The sequence below is a fragment of the Equus caballus genome, chromosome 12 (genome assembly GCF_041296265.1).
Source record: "Equus caballus isolate H_3958 breed thoroughbred chromosome 12, TB-T2T, whole genome shotgun sequence".
Taxonomy (NCBI): domain Eukaryota; kingdom Metazoa; phylum Chordata; class Mammalia; order Perissodactyla; family Equidae; genus Equus; species Equus caballus.
This window is the reverse complement of record NC_091695.1, coordinates 3,583,959-3,603,059: the sequence shown is the minus strand read 5'-3', so window position 1 is coordinate 3,603,059 and position 19,101 is coordinate 3,583,959. Positions and strand designations below refer to the sequence as shown.

Below are 19,101 nucleotides of genomic sequence, written 5' to 3'. Positions count from 1 at the left end.
ACACGGGACACCGCTCCTCCAATTTCACAGGTATTTTCCCACTCGGGCCTGAGGACATCTCCAAGAACTATGGGCTAGGATAATCCCCCCCATGCAGACTGGAGGCAGAAAGGCCCCGCGAGGCACCATGGCTTCTCCAGGATGAGGAACAGGGAAGAAGGAGCACTTGTGTCTGCGTCTGTCTCAAAGCTGGGACCCTGGCTGCACCCAGACCTTCTCGGAGGCCTGTGGAGACAGGTGGTTTGGGGATCCTGGGGACACATATGATACTGCATGGAAAAGGGGGTGAACAGTGCCCCGCCCAGAGGACTGCTTGCATGGGTGGTATCCGAGGAGGGGCCTCAGATCACCGTGGTTTCCAGGCAATGATGTAACCTCTTTCACAACAATGCCCACAGTGCAGGGGCCTCCTGTAAAGAGGCACCCAGATCCTCACACTCAGCTCACTTGGCTGGAGACAGCTGCTACGGAAAGATGTTTTCCTGCTGTATCCTGCCTCACAGCGTCTATGGTCCCCAGACGACCCGGAGCCAAAACCTTTTTACTCGTTTTAAAGGGTGGCTCACCTCTCATACACCACACCTATGGCCGTTTGCCAGGAGGTCATCAAAGGTAACACGAGGGGGCCTACATCGGGCTATCCAGCTCAGGCCACTTCTGTGAGCCCCCACTGAACGAACCCCACCCTCTCCCTTCCGTGGGGGGGATCCTGACTTGGCGGGAACTGCTGGGTGTACAGCTGATCACCTGGTGCTGCTGCCATCTTCACATCCCAGGACAGGGCTGGCACCATGGAAAGGGGATTCCCAAGTTGCCTCTTAACTGGGCCAAGTTTCCTTCAATTCTTTTTCTGATGGGAGTAACCTTCGTTTATAGCATTACGTAGTTTCAGGCGTTCATCATTATATTGCGATTTCTGTGTAGATGACATCGTGTTCACCACATAATGACTAATGACAATCCATCACCACACCCATGTGCCTAATCATCCCTTTCACCCTCTTCCCTCCCCACTTCCTCTCTGGAACCCCCAATCCAATGCCTATCTCCTGTGATTCTTTGCTGCCGTCATCCCTGATTTATGAGAGTTGTCACAAGGTTATTGGACTTTCTCCCTCTGAATTAGTTCACTTAGCATAATACCAAGGGACTCGCCTGTGTGGGCCACAAGGATGCCTCTGTTGAGGCGTGGTTGCCGTTGCCACAGGTGACCAGGGAGGCAACGCTGTGCCCTGGGCCGACTGGTTGTTGGACTCAACTGCCTGTGGCTGTGATGGTCCTTTCAGTCACTTTATCGGCATGGGGCACCCCAGCACAGTTGCCTGCCAGGTCTACTGGCTCATTCCTGTTGCAGATTTTCTGCTGAGTGATTTGGCGCCCATCGTGGCTGGCTCCTAGTCTCAGGTGCAGGGGCTGGCTGCAGGCTTCAGGCCTGCAAGGCTGTTGTCAGAATTCTCAGGGTTGCAGCTGTTTGGGGCTGGCCCCAGGCATGGAAGCACGCAATATTTTCAGGCTTTGGAAGGTGGGGCCTATGCCCTATGTGGCTGTTGTAGAAGCTGCTTATTGCAGTAATGCTCCCCCACCCAGCTCAGATCCCACAATCCATCAGGAAAGGCTGCACACCTTAAGGGAGCTCCCAACTGGCCCTGAAGCATCACGGCTCGAAGATGGCTTTGTTCCTCTCCAGAGAGGAACTCTGCCTCTTCCAGCTCAGTCAGCACCGTCCCGTTTGGTGAGGGTGCTTTCATCCAGCTTTCAGTTCTTTATGAGCCGTAATTGTGCCAAGAGCAGCTGTAAATTCATTGCATCCATGGGTGGAGAGGAGTTCAGCGTCCACCAAGAACAACATCTTGACAGCTTCCTGGGCAAATGTTAAGGCAAGGCCCTCAGGCTGTCACCTGATTACCTCCTTGATGGAGATCTGTGCAGATGGTGGGGGCCGTGTGTCGGGAGTGGAGAGAGTCACCGAGTGTCAGAGCCCCCAAAGTGACTCAGCCAGTGCTCTGAGGCTTCCTGCCTGACTGCCGGGCACTGTCTTTACAGATCGCTCCTGAGGAAGTCGGAAAGGACAAGACAGATCCGTCCTTCCTTTCCGTGATTCTACAGGAAGGGATGATGCGGCACCCGGCCGACACAAGCCAGCGCTGGGCCTGGGTGAGTGCAGGTGCTCAGGACACCCAGCACCCAGGGCCCCAGGACTCCAAAGACAACCATAGGTCCTACAAGGCCCTGGTACCACTCCTGCTCCAGAAGAAATCTGTCTCCCCATCTCTGCCCCCAACCTGCCCGCACTGCCCAGCTCCTGTCTTGGCCACATTCAAAGTCACTGTCACCGTAACTCTACGAATCCCAGCAAAGAGACTTTTCTCCCATTTCACCTCATGTTTGGTCAAGGGGATCGTTGCATTTTTCTGTACATTTTCCTCTTTCACCCCATCCCCAAGTGTCCATGATGACCTCACAATCCTTCCACACTTTCTTCACGTCTCACACTGCCTCATAATGGATAAGGATGCTTTTCCCCAAAAGGATGTGGGGCTCATTGGGACATGTGTGTTGCTCTTTTGCCCTCCTGAGGAACATGTGCCCATGGCCCCTCCAGATCAGGGGCTGGGGCCTCACTGAGATGCACCACATTTTGGATGGCAGACCGTGGACGAGACTGATTCAGCCCTTCACTGCTGTGGGACCTCCTGTTGTCCTTTCATCAGTGCTGCACTGGACGTCCTGCCTGTCCTCCTGTCCCAATCCATCCCCCCGCAGGGAAAGCCCCCGTCTTCTCCTCTCTGCAATGGGCTCTTGTGTCAGAAACCCCAGGGCTGATGCTCTTAACACACACAGGTGCTGTCAATTCTCCGGTAACACCTTGATCTGCTACTGATACTGATACTAACACGTTCGTTCATTCCCCCATCTGATTCTACCTGTAAGACCAGAAGTTTTTCCTACTCTGGGAACTCCTGTCCCACCCCTTGCCAGAAGTCACTGGGGGCTTGAGGCATTGCTCTGACCGCCAGCCCCAACCCTCCTGGTGCCCACAGTGCTGCCTCCTAAGCTGCGCCTCTCCTCTGTACCACCCCAGGCTCTCGACGCATCCACAGTGGTCAAGAGTCCGTTTCCCAGGGTGTGGATGGTTCACGACACTGCGCTCAATAGTCTCGTGGATCACCTTGTGCCCGCTTTCCTGCTGGGCGACACCACTTTTATCCACAGCTTCCTGTTGACGTACATAGCTGTGGCCTCCACACAACAAGTGCTGGATGAGTTCTTTAACAGGTGAGTGCCCTTCTCCTCCAGGACTCTGGGGCTCCAGCTATCTGCACGCCGGGAGTCTTGGGGAGGTCTGCGCACCTCTCTGAGCCTCAGTTTGCTCCTTTGAATACTGGCGAGAAGACGGGAACCACCGCCAAGGGCTATTGTAGGGACTCAATGAGCTCCTGCCTGGACGGCCCTTTCGAGAAGCTGAGCCCTATGAAAGGTCAGCTGGATCGGCCCTCCAGGGCTCCATTCTAGACAGGAGTCAGACAGTCACATAAGACTCCTCAGGCAGCTGCCGTCCAGTACAGTCAATGTGATGCCCTCCTGTCTCCTCTAGTTACAGATTCATCCTCTCTTGTAGAGTGGACGACGCGCCCACCCGCCTATGGAAAAAGTGAGTGGGCACTGGATCAAGTGGGAGGGCCTCTCCTCTCCACACTGTAAGGGGAGTGTAGGGCCTATGATCGAGCGGCTGGCAGGACCCCCTATCCCAACGTCTTCTGATTCCTCCGGGACGGCAGAGTTCTGAGGGCTTCTCAAATTAGAGAAGAAAACAGTCCAGGAGAGCTCTGCAGGGGGCTGTGGGTGCTGTGGGAGACCAAGGCAGAGTGGAGTAAGCCACTACAGCACCCAGATGCACCCCTCCCCATCCCAGTCCCACCTCCACTCCCCATCGTGGGACACAGAACAGGAGGTGTCTGAGCATCCTGCTCACTCATCTGGAAGAACCTCCACGGTGGGGGCTCCTCTGCTGCCCAGTGGCCCACTCAGTGCTCAGGGACCAAATGACACCCTCCGTGTCAGCCACTAGCAGGAGGGGAAGGTCACCCACGTGGGGCACCTGGTGAATCAGGCAGCACACAGGCACAGGACCTAAAGTCTGAGGTATGTGGAGGGCACTGGAAAGCACAGGCAGGAGACAAAGACCGTTGTTCCTGGATCAGTCAGATATTCACTGCACCCTACTGTGTGCCAGTGCCTGCAAGAACAGGGCAGACTGCACCACGCCCTTCCGTCCTGGACTGGCATTCCAGTGGGATGTGCCAGTTGACACTCGAGGACTGTGTCAGGCTTCCCTGAGGAAAAGGAGGGGCCATCACTCCAGGGACCGAGTGCTCTCACTTCCCAAGGTGTTTTCCCAGCCTCTCCTTGGAGACGTGGCCTGTTCTGCCAAGCTGGCCGGGTAGCAGGCGAACGGAAAGTGGGACTGGCCCCTGGACAGGCAGGAGCAGGAGGCACAGGAGCCCAGACCCCCACGAGGTACCCTGGGAGGGCAGTATGGAAGGAGAGGCCGGTTCTCTGACTCCGCTGCCCACCTGTCTCTCCTCAGGGCCTTGGCCTTCATTCTTGGCACGTGGATGGAATCCTATCCCCAGGACTTTTGCCAGCCCCCAGACTTTCCCAGCTTGAGGAGAGTATTGGCCTTCCTTGCGTTCAGCATGCCAGGCTCGCAGGTGGAGCATCAAGCTCGCCTTCTGCTTTCACAGTCGCTGCACTCTGAGCCCAGCAAGGCAGAGAGTCAGGGTGAGCAGGACTTGGGCTGTGTGACACGGGCGTGTGTGGAGGCAATGTGGCCGGGCCACTCAGCACAGAGCCTTCAGAGGCTGGGGTTAGGCTGAGAGCCATGAGCTGGAGCAGATCACAATTCCCACGGACTCCAGGCATGGCACAGCTTCTGGAGGGCGGTTCATGTACTGAGTCTCCCTGATTGGTGAGACATTTCCCTTGCTTGGGAGGAACATGGAAAGACAGTCACGTTTGGTTTCTCTGTGTGTTTTTGTACGTGTGTATGTGTGTGTGTATGTGAGGCATCGTTACTTTGGGTTTTTCTTTATTTTTTTTCACCATTCCCTTTTTTTAATTCTTGGTTGCGTTGACAGTACTTTATAAACTTCCTCAAAGTTCAGGTGTTCGGTGTTATATATTTCAATTTCTGTGTAGATTACAGCAGGTCCCCCACCCAAAGACTAATTGCAATCCATCACCACACACATGTGCCTAGTCATGGGGATGTGATTTTCTCCTCTTGGATCTGCAGCACCTGCTCCTGAGAAAGATCCCAAGCCAGCTGAATATCGACCCCCTGCTCCAACTCTAGTGCCCACCGCACCTCAGAGCCACACACCGATGTCCAGCAGTGGAGGCGCCTCGAGCCTCAGCCCGGATTGCACTTCAAGCGATGGAAAGACCGTTAACGTCCTCCCAGCGACGAGCCTCAGCACCTGGAATGCCGCACCACGGCCGATTTCTGCCCCTCCCCATTTACCTCCTGTTCAATAAAGTTGTTTTTGTCTTGCACATACTTAACGCTTTCCTTTAATATCTCTTGAGATGTTCACTTCAACAGGATGTCATTCCTTTATCCTTTCAAAATGTCCATTTCGAATGACGTCACCAAGATGGTGGAGTCAGTAGTCTTCTCTGTCTCTCTCCCTTCGAATCTACAACTAATCGGACATTCATCGGTTAACAAAGGACATCCATATAACATCTCGGGATGCCTGAGAGTCCCGTGCTGCTATGCATCGGAAGGCGGATGGACTTCCCCCCAGGAGGAGGTGGAGATAGGTGAAATCTCTCCGACCCCTAACCCCCGACCACCGGACCGCCTAGTACCTGCAAGTGGCTTTCTTCCAGCGGACGCACCCATAGCATCTCCATGCACCAAGGGCAGGAGTGTGTGCACACCAGCGTAGCGACGGTGGAAACAGGTGACTACAGCCCTACCTAAGCCCCTTGCGATTACACCTAAGCACAGGGGCAAACCCCAGGGTCTCACACCAGCGGCAGGGAAAGCCTCTACTCACCATTAGCAGAGAGGCCCCGCCCATCATTCAAACCGCCCAGAAGGTCCTGAAGAGGAGGATGCCAGGCAGTGCAGCAGCCAGCCAGCTGCCACTGGACTCACGGACTCCGGCTGTCCCCCAGACAGGGCATAGGCTCCCAGAGATCCTGTGGGAAAAGATTGGGGTTGGGTGGAGTTCCAGCGGCCCGGCTCCGTGGCCCAGGGGGGATCTCAAGGCTTCTGCACTGGCGGCAGGGAAAGCCTCTACTCACCATTAGCGGAGAGGCACCGCCCAGCATTCAGAACGCTGGGAGGGTCCCAGAAAGGAGAATCCCGGGCAGGGAAGCAGCCAGCCAGCCAGCCACCACTGGACTCACACACTCCGGCTGTCCCCCAGACAGGGCATGGGCTCCCAGAGATCCTGTAGAAGAGGACTGGGGTTGGGTGGAGTTCCAGTGGCTCAGCTTCATGGCCCAGGGGGAGACTCTACAGTCCCACAGCAGCCTCAGGAAAAGCCTCTGCACAGCACTAGTACAGAGGCCCCACCCAGCAATCACAAGGCTGGAAGGCCCTAGGGCAAAAGTAGCATAGCTAGGTGAGCTAACCACAGACTGCAGAAGATACCCATAGCTCTGCTGTGACCTATAGTGGACAAGTGAGATTTTGTGGGCTCCGACAGTGACAGAGCTGCGAAGATAGGTGATCCTGCTCCCGACCTCTTGGAAAGCCCTTAACACTGCTGCAGACCCTAAGCAGGGAGCACATCTAGGTGGTCTCCAACAGTAGGCACTAGCAGCCTGAAGCCCTCTTGTGATTGCCCCCACACCTGATGAGGGACCCCACAGGACCACTGCGACTACAAGGAGGGGCGCAGGTCCAGTTAGCAACAGCTGACAGGGTTCCTGGTCGGTGCAGTCTAAACAGCTGCTCCCCTACACACACCAGTAGAAACAAGTGGAAGCAGTAACTAAACTCTATCTCTATGTGGAGGCACAAATCTATGCCATCAAGCAGTAAGAAAAAATATATTAAATCCCCAGAACAGAAGGAAAATGACAGAAAACAATCACAAAGACAATGAAATCTATAACCTAAATCACGATGACTTCAAAACAGCCATTATTCAAAAACTCAACGAGTTAAAAGAGAATACAGATAGACAAGTCAACGAGTTCAGGAGCTATGTCACAAAAGAGCTTGATGCTATAAAGAAGAACCAATCAGAAATACTGGAGATGAAGAACGCAATGGAGGAGATTAAGAAAAATGTGGACTCTCTGGACCGTAGGGTTGATAATATGGAGGACAGAATTAGCAATTTGGAGGAGAGGAATACAGAAATGCTGCAGACAGAGGAGGAGAGAGAACTAGGACTAAAAAGAAATGAAGAAACCCTCCAAGAATTATCCAACTCAATCAGGAGATGCAACATAAGGATTATAGGTATACCAGAGGGAGAAGAAAAGGAGAAGCGGGCAGAAAGCCCACTCAAAGAAATAATGGCTGAGAACTTTCCAAACCTTGGGAGAGAGATGGAACTTCGTGTGACAGAAGCCAACAGATCTCCAAACTTTATCAATGTAAGAAGACCAACCCCAAGGCATATAGTAGTGAAGCTAGCAAAAGTCAACGACAAAGAGAAAATACTAAGGGCAGCCAGGTAGAAGAAAATAACCTACAAAAGAAACCCCATAAGGCTATCAGCAGATTTCTCAGCAGCTACCTTCCAGGCTAGAAGAGAGCGGACTGATATATTCAAAACTCTGAAGGATAAAAACCTGCAGCCAAGAATACTCTACCCAGTGAAAATATCCTTCAAATACAATGGAGAAATAAGATCTTTCCCAGATAAACAAAAGTTAAGGGAATTCATTGTCCCAAGACCTCCTCTTCAAGAAATGCTCAGGAAGACCCTCATACCCGAAAAATCAAAAAAAGGAAAGGGGTTAAAAAACCAAGAGCAAAGGAGATAAGTAGAAGGAGAATAACAAAAAGTGGCAGCTCTCCATCAGAACAGGTTAGCAAATGTTAAATAAAACAGCAAAGATAAAAGGAAGGGAAACACCAAGAATAAATATAATCCTCTCGTTTTAACCACAAACTCACAACACAAGAAGGAAGAGAAAAAAAAAAATCTGATGACAACAACCTAGAAGGGGAAGAGAAAAGGGATGGGATGTTTTAATTCAAGGAAATAAGAGGCTATCAGAAAATGGACTATCTCATCTATGAGATGTTTTAGACAAGCCACCTGGTAACCACTAAACAAATAACAAGAATAAAGACACAAGTTACAAATAAGAAGAAAGCCAATACAGAAATTTACATACCTGAATGAGTAATCTAAAAATCATGGGACGAGAAACAAAGAAAATGCAAGAGAACAGGAAAACAAGTGATAAAATGGCAGCGATAGGCCCTCCCATTTCAATAATCACTCTAAATGTAAATGGATTGAACTCTCCAATCAAAAGACACAGAGTGGCAGGATGGATCAAAGAACAAGACCCAACAATATCCTGCCTCCAGGAAACACACCTCAGCCCCAAAGACAAACACAGACTCAGAGTGAAGGGATGGAAGACGATACTCCAAGCTAAGAATGAACAAAAGAAAGCAGGTGTCGCTAGATCAGACAAAGTAGAATTCAAAGCAAAACAGATAAAGAAAGACAAAGACGGGCAGTATATGATCATAAAAGGGACACTACACCAAGATGACATAACACATAAATATATATGCATCCAACACAGGAGCACGAGTTTGTAAAGCAACTCCTAACAAAACTAAAAGGAGACATCAACAACAATACAACAATAGTAGGGGACCTCAACACCCCATTAAGATCAATGGATAGATCATCCAGACAGAAAATCAACAAGGACATTATAGAATTAAATGAAAAATTAGACCGGATGGACTTAATAGATATATATATATAGAACACTTCATCCAAAACTAGCAGGTTACACATTCTTCTCAAGTGCGCAGGGAACATTCTCAAGGATAGACCATATCTTGGGAAACAAAGCAACCATCAATACATTCAGAGGGTTGAAATAATATCGAGCATATTTTCTGATCATAATGCTATGAAACTAGAAATCAACTACAAGAATAAATCTGGGAAAGGGGCAAAAATGTGGAGACTAAACAACATGCTACTGAACGAAAAACGGATTATTGAAGAAACTGAAGAAATCAAATGTTATCTGGAGACAAATCAAAATGAAAACATGCCAGACCAACTCATTTGGGACGCAGCAAAAGCAGTCCTAAGAGGGAAATTCATCGCAATACAGGCTCACCTCAATAAACAAGAAAAATCTCACATAAGCAACCTCAAACGACACCTAACAGAATTAGAAAAAGAAGAACAAACAAAGCCCGAAGTCAGTAGAAGGAGGTAAATAATGAAAATTAGAGCAGAAATAAACGACATTGAAACAAAAAAGACAGTAGAAAGGATCAATGAAACAAAGAGTTGGTTCTTTGACAAAATTGACAAAATCGACAAGCCCTTAGCCAGACTCACTAAGAAAAAAAGAGAGAAGTCTCAAATAAAGAAAATTAGAAAGGAGAGAGGAGAAATCACAACAGATACCAAAGAAATACAAGGGATGATAAGAGAATACTATGAAAAACTATATGCCAACAAATTGAACAGCCTAGAAGAAATGGATAAATTCCTAGAGTCTTACAACCTCTGCAAACTGAATCAGGAAGAAATAGAGAATCCGAATAGACCAATCACAAGTAAGTAAATAGAAACGGTAATCCAAAACCTCCCCAAAAATAAGAGTCCAGGACCAGACGGCTTCTCTGGAGAATTCTACCAAACAGACAAAGAAGACTTAATACCTATCCTTCTCAAACTATTCCAGAAAATTGAGGAAGATGAAGCACTCCCTAACACATTCTATGAAGCCAACATCACTCTGATCCCCAAACCTGACAAAGACAACACAAAGAAGGAAAACTACAGGCCGATATCACTGATGAACATAGGCGCAAAAATCCTCAACAAAATTCTGGCAAACCGAATACAGCAATACATCAAAAAGATTATACACCATGATCAAGTGGGGTTTATACCAGGGACACAGGGATGGTTCAACGTCCTCAAGTCAATCATCGTGATACTCTACGTTCACAAAATGAGAAAGAGAAACCACATGATCATCTCAATAGATGCAGAGAAAGCATTTGACTAGATCCAACATCCATTTATGATAAAAACCCTCAATAAAATGGGTATAGAAGGAAACTACCTCAACATAATAAAGGCCATATATGACAAACCCACAGCCAACATCATACTTAAGGGACAAAAACTGAAAGCCATCCCTCTGAGAGCAGGAACGAGACAAGGGTGCCCACTTTCACCACTCCTTTTCAACATAGTACTGGCGGTGTTGGCCACAGCAATTCGGCAGAAAAAAGAAATAAAAGGAATCCAAATAGGCAATGAAGAAGTAAAATTCTCGCTGTTTGCAGACGATGTGATCGTATATATAGAAAACCCCAAAGAATCCATAGGAAAACTATTAGAAACAATCAACAGCTACAGCAAAGTTGCAGGGTATAAAATCAGCATACATAAATCAGTAGCATTTCTATATGCTAACAATGAACTAACAGAAAAAGAACTCAAGAACTCAATCCCATTCACAATCGCAACAAAAAGAATAAAATACCTTGGCATAAATTTAACCAAGGAAATGAAAGATCTAGACAACGAAAACTACAAGACTTTCTTGAAAGAAATTGATGATGACATCAAGAGATGGAAAGACATTCCATGCACATGGATTGGAAGAATAAATAGTTAAAATGTCCATATTACCTAAAGCAATCTACAGATTCAACGCTATCCCAATCAGAATCCCAATGACATTCTTTACAGAAATTGAACAAAGAATCCTAAAATTCACATGGGGCAACAAAAGACCCCGAATTGCTAAAGCAATCCTGAGTAAGAAGAACAAAGCCAGAGGCATCACAATCCCTGACTTTAAAGCATACCACAAAGCTACAGTAATCAAAACAGCATGGTACTGCTACAAAAACAGGTGCACGGAACAATGGAACAGAATTGAAAGCCCAGAAATGAAACCACACATCTATGGACAGCTAATCTTCGACAAAGTTGCTGAGGGCCTACAATGGAGAAAAGAAAGTCTCTTCAACAAACGGTGCTGGGAAAACTGGAAAGCCACATGTAAAAGAATGAAAATTGACCATTCTTTTTCACCATTCACCAAAATAAACTCAAAATGGGTCAAAGACGTAAAGTTTAGGCCTGAGACAATAAGACTGCTAGAAGAGAACATAGGCAGTACACTCTTTGACATCACTTTCAAAAGAATCTTTTCGGACACCATAACTCCTCAGACGAGGGAAACAATACAAAGAATAAACAATGGGACTTCATCAGACTAAAGAGCTTCTTCAAGGCAAGGGAAAACAGGATTGAAACAAAAAAACAGCCCACTAATTAGGAAAAAATATTTACAAGTTACTTATCCGACAAAGGGTTAATCTCCATAATATATAAAGAACTCACACAGCTCAACAACAAAAAAATCAAACAACCCCATCAAAAAATGGGCAGGGGACATGAACAGACATTTCTCCAAAGAAGATATACGGATGGCCAATAGACACATGAAAAGATCCTCATCATCACTAATCATCAGGGAAATGCAAATCAAAACTACACTAAGATATCACCTTACACCAGTTAGAATGGCAAAAATATCCAAAACCAAGAGTGACAAATGGTGGAGAGGTTGTGGAGAAAAAGCAACCCTCATACACTGTTGGTGGGAATGCAAACTGGTGCAGCCACTACGGAAAACAGTATGGAGATTTCCCAAAAACTTAAAAATAGAAATACCTTATGACCCAGCCATCCCACTACTGGGTATCTATCCAAAGAACCTGAAATCAGCAATCCCAAAAGTCCCATGCACCCCTATGTTCATCACAGCATTATTTGCAATAGCCAAGTCATGGAACCAACCTAAGTGCCCAGCAACTGACGATTGGATAAAGACAATACGGTATGTATATGCAATGGAATACTACTCAGCCATAAAAAGGACAAAATCGTCCCATTCACAACAACATGGATGGACCTTGAGGGTATTACGTTAAGTGAAATAAGCCAGACAGAGAAAGATGAGCTCTGTATGACCTTACTCATAGGTGGAAGTTAACATATAGACAAGGAGAACTGATCGGTGGTTACCAGGGGAAAGGGGAGGTGGGGGGAGGGCACAAAGGGTGAAGTGGTGTACCTACAACGTGACTAAAAATAATGTACAACTGAAATTTCGCAAGGTTGTGAACTATCCTAACCTTAATAAAAAAACAAACGTCCATTTCCCTGGCCAGGAGGACGCTCACAGTGTTTCCGGATGGTCGTCCTGACTTCATTCAAGAACACTGTTGTGTAAGGGGAGGCCTCTCCCTGTTCTCCTCTCAGTCCTCCTCCCTCCCACCCCGTCCCTGGGGCCCGCTGAGCTTTCTGGCTCTATGGACTTACCTCTGCTGGGCTGTTCAGCTGAGCGGACGCATCCAAGACGTGGCCCTTTGTGTCTGGCTACGTAATATCAGAGGAGTATGATTAATCACATTTTAAATTAAAAATACAGTTTTTATTAGGGAGAAAAATCCCTGCTCCGTCAAAGCTTCTGTATGAAAAATGAAGCCCCCATATTGAATATTCTCTTTATCTAGGGATAGGCACCACATTTAAAGTGGGAAACGAGAGCTGGAAACCAAGAGGGGAATGGTGGGACCGGGAGACAACTTTCACATCGTTTTCCTTCCTGGATGGGCCACGGTTGAGTTTATGCAATGTGCAAATTACAGAACATGTTTACTGCATATTACACACTTTGATTGGTTACAACTATCTTAAGGAATAAAATACCTTACCTACGCTTCTCAGGATTTGGATTGATGATTTCTTTTTCATTTTGTAAAATAATGTTTTAATGTGAGTAAGGAAAGAGGGTCCACTCCCCTGACTGGTACATAATTGCCCACAACAAGTGCCATCCATGTTTTCAATCTTTGCTCTACAGGGCAATGATCTTTGAGGACCCATGTGGGAGCATGTATATAGGTATGTGTTAAGCAGTGTGAGTGGGTTTGGTGGGCAGGAGCCCAGGGCTTTCCTATCCTAGGACCTGATGTCCCACAGGGGAACAGGGACACTCAGTCCTGTCCCCTTGTGCGTTCTCAGTGGCCACACATCGCCTTCTACCAAGCAGCCCCGGCTTTGAAGGACTGCACCATCTCCATCTGCTCACTCCATAACCATACTGAAAGGTCCATGTGCGTCCGTGCGTCTCTGTTTTTGTAGAACAGAGGCCTAAAAGCAGACATTCTGCCACACAATGGATATACTCATTTCAGGGTTTGGCTGCTATTTCTGAGATCGACGCTTGCTTCATCGAGTTTGAGTCTTTGTTAATTCTCCCCAAATCCCCCCAAGACATAGCTGTATAGTTTGTAATTGTGAGTCCTTCTAGTTGGGGCATGTGGGACACGGAGTCAACATGGCGTAATGAGCGGTGCAACGTCCATGCCCAGAATCCGAACCCTGGGCCACAGAGCGGACGGCAGGAACTTAACCCCACGGCCATGGGTCCAGCTCCCACGTTTGAGGCTTGTTTGGGAAAGCAGGGACTCCAGAGACATTGGAGGCGGCACCCGAAGGGGGAGGCTGACAAGACAGGAGTCAGGCCATCAGGGTCTCTGGGAGTGGCCCATGGAGACGAGGAGGGCCGGCCCAACACCCTCCCTCAGGTATCACCCCCCTACAGCATCTTCTGCCCCGAGTCCTGGAACACTCTTCTGCCAAGCCGCTTCCCACGACCCACCCCCGGCCCAGGGCCCCTCAGCCAGCCCAGCACACATCCTCCACGATTCAGCTTCTAGGTAGGGCAGCCAGGCCCTGCTTCCCAGCCAAAGGAGACTGTAGGCCACGCCGCTCCTTTCTGCACCAATCTCTCCCCTGTCTTGGTCCCCTTCTCAGGAAGAAACCTCTACGGGCAGGTCAGGGACACATCGACGTGCCCTTGAACATGTCCATCCAGATAAAGCTTTAGTTGCATCACCAACAACACTAGACCTTGTGTGAGCAAAGGAGACCTTTAGGAAGCAGAGCAGGGGCTGCTGGAGCTGCGGGCTGGGGAGAGCCTCGGTCAGGGCCTTTAGCCCTGGGCAGAGCCCGAGAAACAGCCCTCAGCCTCCACCACCAGCAACGCCCTGTCCCCCCGCCGCCACCACCCACCTTGGGGTCCCTGACATTCAGTATGTGCAAGGGAGGGGACTCTGCTTCCTGCTAAACAGTCCAAAGGAAGGGAAGGGGGGAGCCCTCCCCTCCTTCAAAGTCAGCTTATGCGGGGTCCACTTCCTCGGAGGCTGTGGGGCAGGTCATGGGCGGCAATCTCTCTCTTCTCTGACACAGGATGGAGCCCCCCAGTCAGAGACCATAGGTTGTCACAGAGAGGAAACAGGGCCTTGCCTGGAGGGAGGGAGAGGAGCTCCCCTGGACAGGGAACAAGCAAGGCTGGAGAGAAGGGGAACCATGCAGAAGGGCTGCCATGGGCTGGGGCAGTGCCACAGCGGTTTCACTACACACACACACACACACACACACACACACACACACACAGTTTTTACCCTCTGAGGTAATGGAAGTGTTACCTACCTTTATTACAGAAATGAGTCCCAGTATTGATGTATCCTCAAGTATCACATTGTACTCCACAAGCTTAGACAATGTTATGTGTCCATTAAATCTCAATTGAGCTGGAACAATTTCTTAGAAAGGAGAAAAAGGCCACTTACACAATGACAGAAGATATTTGCAAGTCACATTTCTGCTAAGGGGTGAACATCTAGAATATGTGAGAAACTCATACAACCCAAAACCCGAAGAAATAAATTTACCTCACTGAAAAATGGGCAAAGCAACTTGAACAGAGGATTCTCCAAAGAAGACAGGTCAGTGGCCAAAGTCTAGGAAAAGATGTTGAACATCCATCACCCACCATAAACAAGTGCAAATCAAAACGAGACGTCACATCACACCTGTTACCATGGCTGTCATCACACACTCACACAAAAGATAGTGTTGGCGAGCATGTGAAGACATTGGAACCCTGGTGTATCCTGTCGTGCTAAAGGTAACATTGTGCAGCTGCTATAGGAAACTCTATGGAGATTCCCCAAAAGGATTCAACCTGGAAATCACATACACTCCACTAATTCCATTCTTAGGTATATATCCTCCAAATTCCAAACAGGAACCTGAAGGGACACAGGCACTCCCGTGTTCTTGGCAGTGTCGTTCACAAGAGCCAAGCTGTAGAAACGACCTAAGTGTCTGTCCACGGATGAAGGGGTACAGAAACTGTGGCATACACTTACAAGGTGTAGCCGCCCCTGATGTAGGAAGGGTTAATAATCACCGGAAAAGGCTTGCCAACAAACTGTGACCCGGAGGTGAGAAGGCCAGTTAGCCAATGATGGGTAAGACCTCCAGGGGGAGGCAACCCAAGCCAGGCACCGGTCGCCCGGGGGCACAGATGGAGACACGATATCAGGAGCAGGAGGGGCCGTTGCCTAGGAGGCCTTGCATGCTCCGAGATAAAATATAGGAGCACAGCAATAACTTGATAATATCAAAACAGAGGCCGAGGGAGGGCTCCTTGAGAAATCACTAAGAATTCTTGGCATTCGCTAATTACATTGTTCAGAACACCTGTGTATGTTTAACAGATGTAAGCTATGCATACATTGAAACACTGGTTATAATAAACTCCGAGTGGCCATCAGCCCTCTCCGCATCTATCCGGATGTGTACATTGGATTGCAACACCGACACAAGGCAATATTATTTTGCCTTTGTAAAGAAGGAAATTCTGCCATAGGACACGACGTGGATGAATCCAGATGACATTATGTTAATGGAAGAAGACAGTGACAGAGGGACAAAGAATGCATGGTTCCACTCCTGAGGGCTATCTAAAACAATCAAACTCACAGAGGCAGAGACTACGACGGTGCTTGTCAGGGAGTGGCGGAGGAGAAAACGGTGAGCCGCGTTTCCACGGCTCATACAGTACACAAAGTGTATGGAGGGAATCCTTTCATGACACGAACAACAGAACATTTTATAAAGCAGAAAGCTGCCTAACACTGTTGCCCTGCCCTGGCCCTGGTCCTGCCCTCCACTCTCCTCATATTTGTATACTCAACATATTTATACTTGAATCCAAATTTACAGAGTTATTCTAAAGACAGGATCACCCTAACTGGGCAGTCACTTTGCACTGAACATGAATAATTCTCCCTGCCCTTTCCAATGTGTGAGGGGATGATTTCAATGGCTGCCTAGTGTTCCTTATCACGTATCGTACATAACTAGCTGCTTCCATTGTCCCTGTCATCATCTTCCTCCAGCAAACATCTCTGGATGGTGTCTGGAAGTGGAGTTCAATTGATAGCAGCTCTAGACAGCTTCCAAATCTAGAATGCTTCACGGAGCTTCCAGAGCACTTTCACTTTCTCCTTTCCACGTCCAGCGGCAGGCATTGACACCGGAACTCGTTTCCGTCTCTACATTGGGAGCTTCTCCCAGGGAAAGATGCCGCTCCGTCACTTCTGCCTCCAACTCTTGGCACAGTGCCGACATATGGGAAAACCTCAACAGAGATACAAGGCACAAAATAAATCTAAACAAGAGACTCATTGTTGCAAAGAACTTCAAACTGAGGCCATCAAAATCTACCCTCCGCTTCTTGGGGCATGCTGTTGGATGCCATGGTCCAGCCTCCGTGGTGGCCGATGACCACTTCTTTGCCGAGGGAAGAGAAAAGGAACTGACAAGTGCCGTTCCGGACCCGGCTGACAACATCCTCCTGGGTGACTTTCCTTCTGTTCTTTCCAATTATGCTGATGGATGCAGATGAGGATCATGTCCGAGGGAGGGAGAAGGCACACGATGGAAGAACGATGGGTTCCTGAAGGCCATTTGAAAGATTGTGGTCCCTTCATTCTGAACACCCACCCCGCACTGGTATCGGGGAAAATAGATAGTGCTATGCTCCTGTAATTTGGGCTGTGTTTCGATAACTCATCACATGCCACCAAAAGTCTCAGTCGCAGGGCTAACTTTAGTTGTGATCCACCTAGCACATTCCAAATGATGGCAGTCTATTTGGCTCTAAGGACAGAGCCGGTCAGTGGTGGGATGCATCTTCATTCCACACCTGTGCCCCGAGCATGCAATAGTGCTAGTGCTGAAAAGACCCGACAAGCTCGTGCCCTACAGATAAAATCGGGAAGGGTAGCTGGACAAAACCACGAAATGGAAACCACAGGAATGAAAGGAGCAGACGCCACCAGGAAAACAAGCCCATGCTGCTGTGGAGCGCCGGGTCCAGACGGAGAGGGGCCTGGCAGGGCTGCCACGAGGTGACATTCATATTTGCAGCAGCATGACAAGGAGCCAGCCCTGCCTCAATCCAGGGCTCCATCGCCTGTAGGAACGCCCAGCAGTGCACACTCTTGGAGGCACAGGTGAAGTTGGCCAAAGAGGAGGTTAGAGAGGAGGGCAGCGTGGCTAGAAGGAGCTTGGCAGCAGAGTCAGGGAGGGAGGAGAGCGGAGGGCAAGACCAGGGCCAGGGGCAGGGCAACGGCGTTAGGCAGCTATCGTTATTGCTGTGTGACAACCTTTCCCCATCTTTACTGGCTTAACCAACGAACCTTGATCATGTCACAGTGGCACTGGACCAGGAATCCAGCAGCCCTCAGCTGGGAGCCTCTGCCAGATGCTCTCAGGGAGTCAGGCTGTGCTCTGAACTGAGGCAGGATCTGCTTCCCTCCTCCTCTGAGCGCACTCTGGGTCCTGGAGGGACCCCTTGCGACTGGAGGCCTGAGTGCCCCTCTGTCGGTGGGTCTCCTTCAGGGCCAGGCCTCAGCAGCCTCTCTAGAACACAACCCAGAACACACAGGCCTGTTCCCCAGAGTGAGGGATCAGAGAGAGAGAGAGAACAGCTGAGAGTGAGCAGGAGGAGAGCCCTGGACTGTTTGGGACCCAGTCTCAGAACTGGCTTCGCATCACTCTGCCCTGTTCCACGGAGTAGAAGGGAATCACGAACCTCAGGCCACACTCAAGGGGAGTGGATTCCAGCAGTATGTGTAGACCGAGCAGAGGGGATCACAGGAGGCCATTGACGGAGAAGGAGAACACCTCACAGGCTCAATGCCCTGGCCGGAATCACAGTCTAGTTCAAGGTGCAGCCAGGAGTGAACCCAGCTCCGCATCTCAAGGATGGGGCCCTGGCTGCTCCCAGGCTTCCTCAGGGGGCTTTGAAAAGGTGGTGCTGCTCTAACTGCAGTCAGAAATGGAGAGGGCAGGGGGCTGAGACTGAGAAGTCGGCAGCCTGGTCGTGCATTTGGCAAGTTTCTGCCTGAGGATTAGCCCAGGGCAGGTGAACACTTGAGTGTTCCCCATCCATGTCACGCCTAGGGTGGAGGTAGCAGGGGCCACCTCTGCTGAGCTCATGCTTATGCACTTCTGAACTCAATCCCACACTGGAGAATTGGGAAACTGAGGCCCATAAACAGGTAAGCACTGGCCCACGGCACATGACAGACAAGAGTCCCAGCAGAAGGAAGTATTCTGATATTCTAGGGCAAGACTCGAACCCTTCCAATAGGCTTTGCGGTGGACAACAGAAACCGTCAGTTCTTGGCAAGCTCTTGCCCATCCCTTCCTCTGTGGAGGCTGTTTCCTCCTGGGCATCCAGGACGTGAGCCGTGACACACACGTACACACAGAGACTTTAGATGGAAGGGCGGACTATGGGGTGGGCTCAGAAGAGAGGCAGACACAGGGGAGGTGAGGAGAGGAAGAAAAAAGCCGTTAGAGGCGTTCCCTACATGGGACACTGCTCCTCCAATTTCACAGGTATTTTCCCACTTGGGCCTGAGGACATCTCCAAGAACTATGGGCTAGGATAATCCCCCCC

General features: G+C 49.2%; 1 protein-coding gene and 1 long non-coding RNA gene across 3 annotated transcripts in view; one reads left to right on the top strand and one right to left on the bottom strand.

The window, feature by feature from the left end:
* The first annotated feature begins 381 nt into the window (after window positions 1-381).
* LOC102149895 (ral guanine nucleotide dissociation stimulator) lies at window positions 382-5,560 on the top strand. Its single transcript, XM_005598043.4, has 6 exons — window positions 382-612; window positions 2,044-2,154; window positions 3,083-3,276; window positions 3,596-3,652; window positions 4,589-4,782; window positions 5,297-5,560. Exons 1-6 carry the CDS (start codon window positions 475-477, stop codon window positions 5,536-5,538), a joined length of 936 nt encoding a protein of 311 aa, XP_005598100.1. The 5' UTR covers window positions 382-474; the 3' UTR covers window positions 5,539-5,560.
* Window positions 5,073-19,101, bottom strand: part of LOC111775887 (uncharacterized) — a 136,531-nt gene continuing 122,502 nt past the window's right edge. For both annotated transcript variants that reach the window (XR_011423838.1, XR_011423837.1), the window contains 6 exons: window positions 15,014-15,082; window positions 14,772-14,884; window positions 12,594-12,650; window positions 6,316-6,464; window positions 6,066-6,210; window positions 5,073-5,705 (listed from right to left, as the gene is read on the bottom strand). This is a non-coding gene — a long non-coding RNA (uncharacterized lncRNA). The remainder of the gene's footprint in view (window positions 5,706-6,065; window positions 6,211-6,315; window positions 6,465-12,593; window positions 12,651-14,771; window positions 14,885-15,013; window positions 15,083-19,101) is intronic.

Excerpts from the sequence above, each read along its gene's own strand:
- LOC102149895 (XM_005598043.4), top strand. The coding sequence starts at position 475 with ATGTTTTCCTGCTGTATCCTGCCTCACAGCGTCTATGGTCCCCAGACG. Across the intron at positions 2,155-3,082 it reads CAAGCCAGCGCTGGGCCTGG|GCTCTCGACGCATCCACAGT; the intron begins GTGAGTGCAGGT and ends GTACCACCCCAG. Across the intron at positions 3,277-3,595 it reads CTGGATGAGTTCTTTAACAG|TTACAGATTCATCCTCTCTT; the intron begins GTGAGTGCCCTT and ends TGTCTCCTCTAG.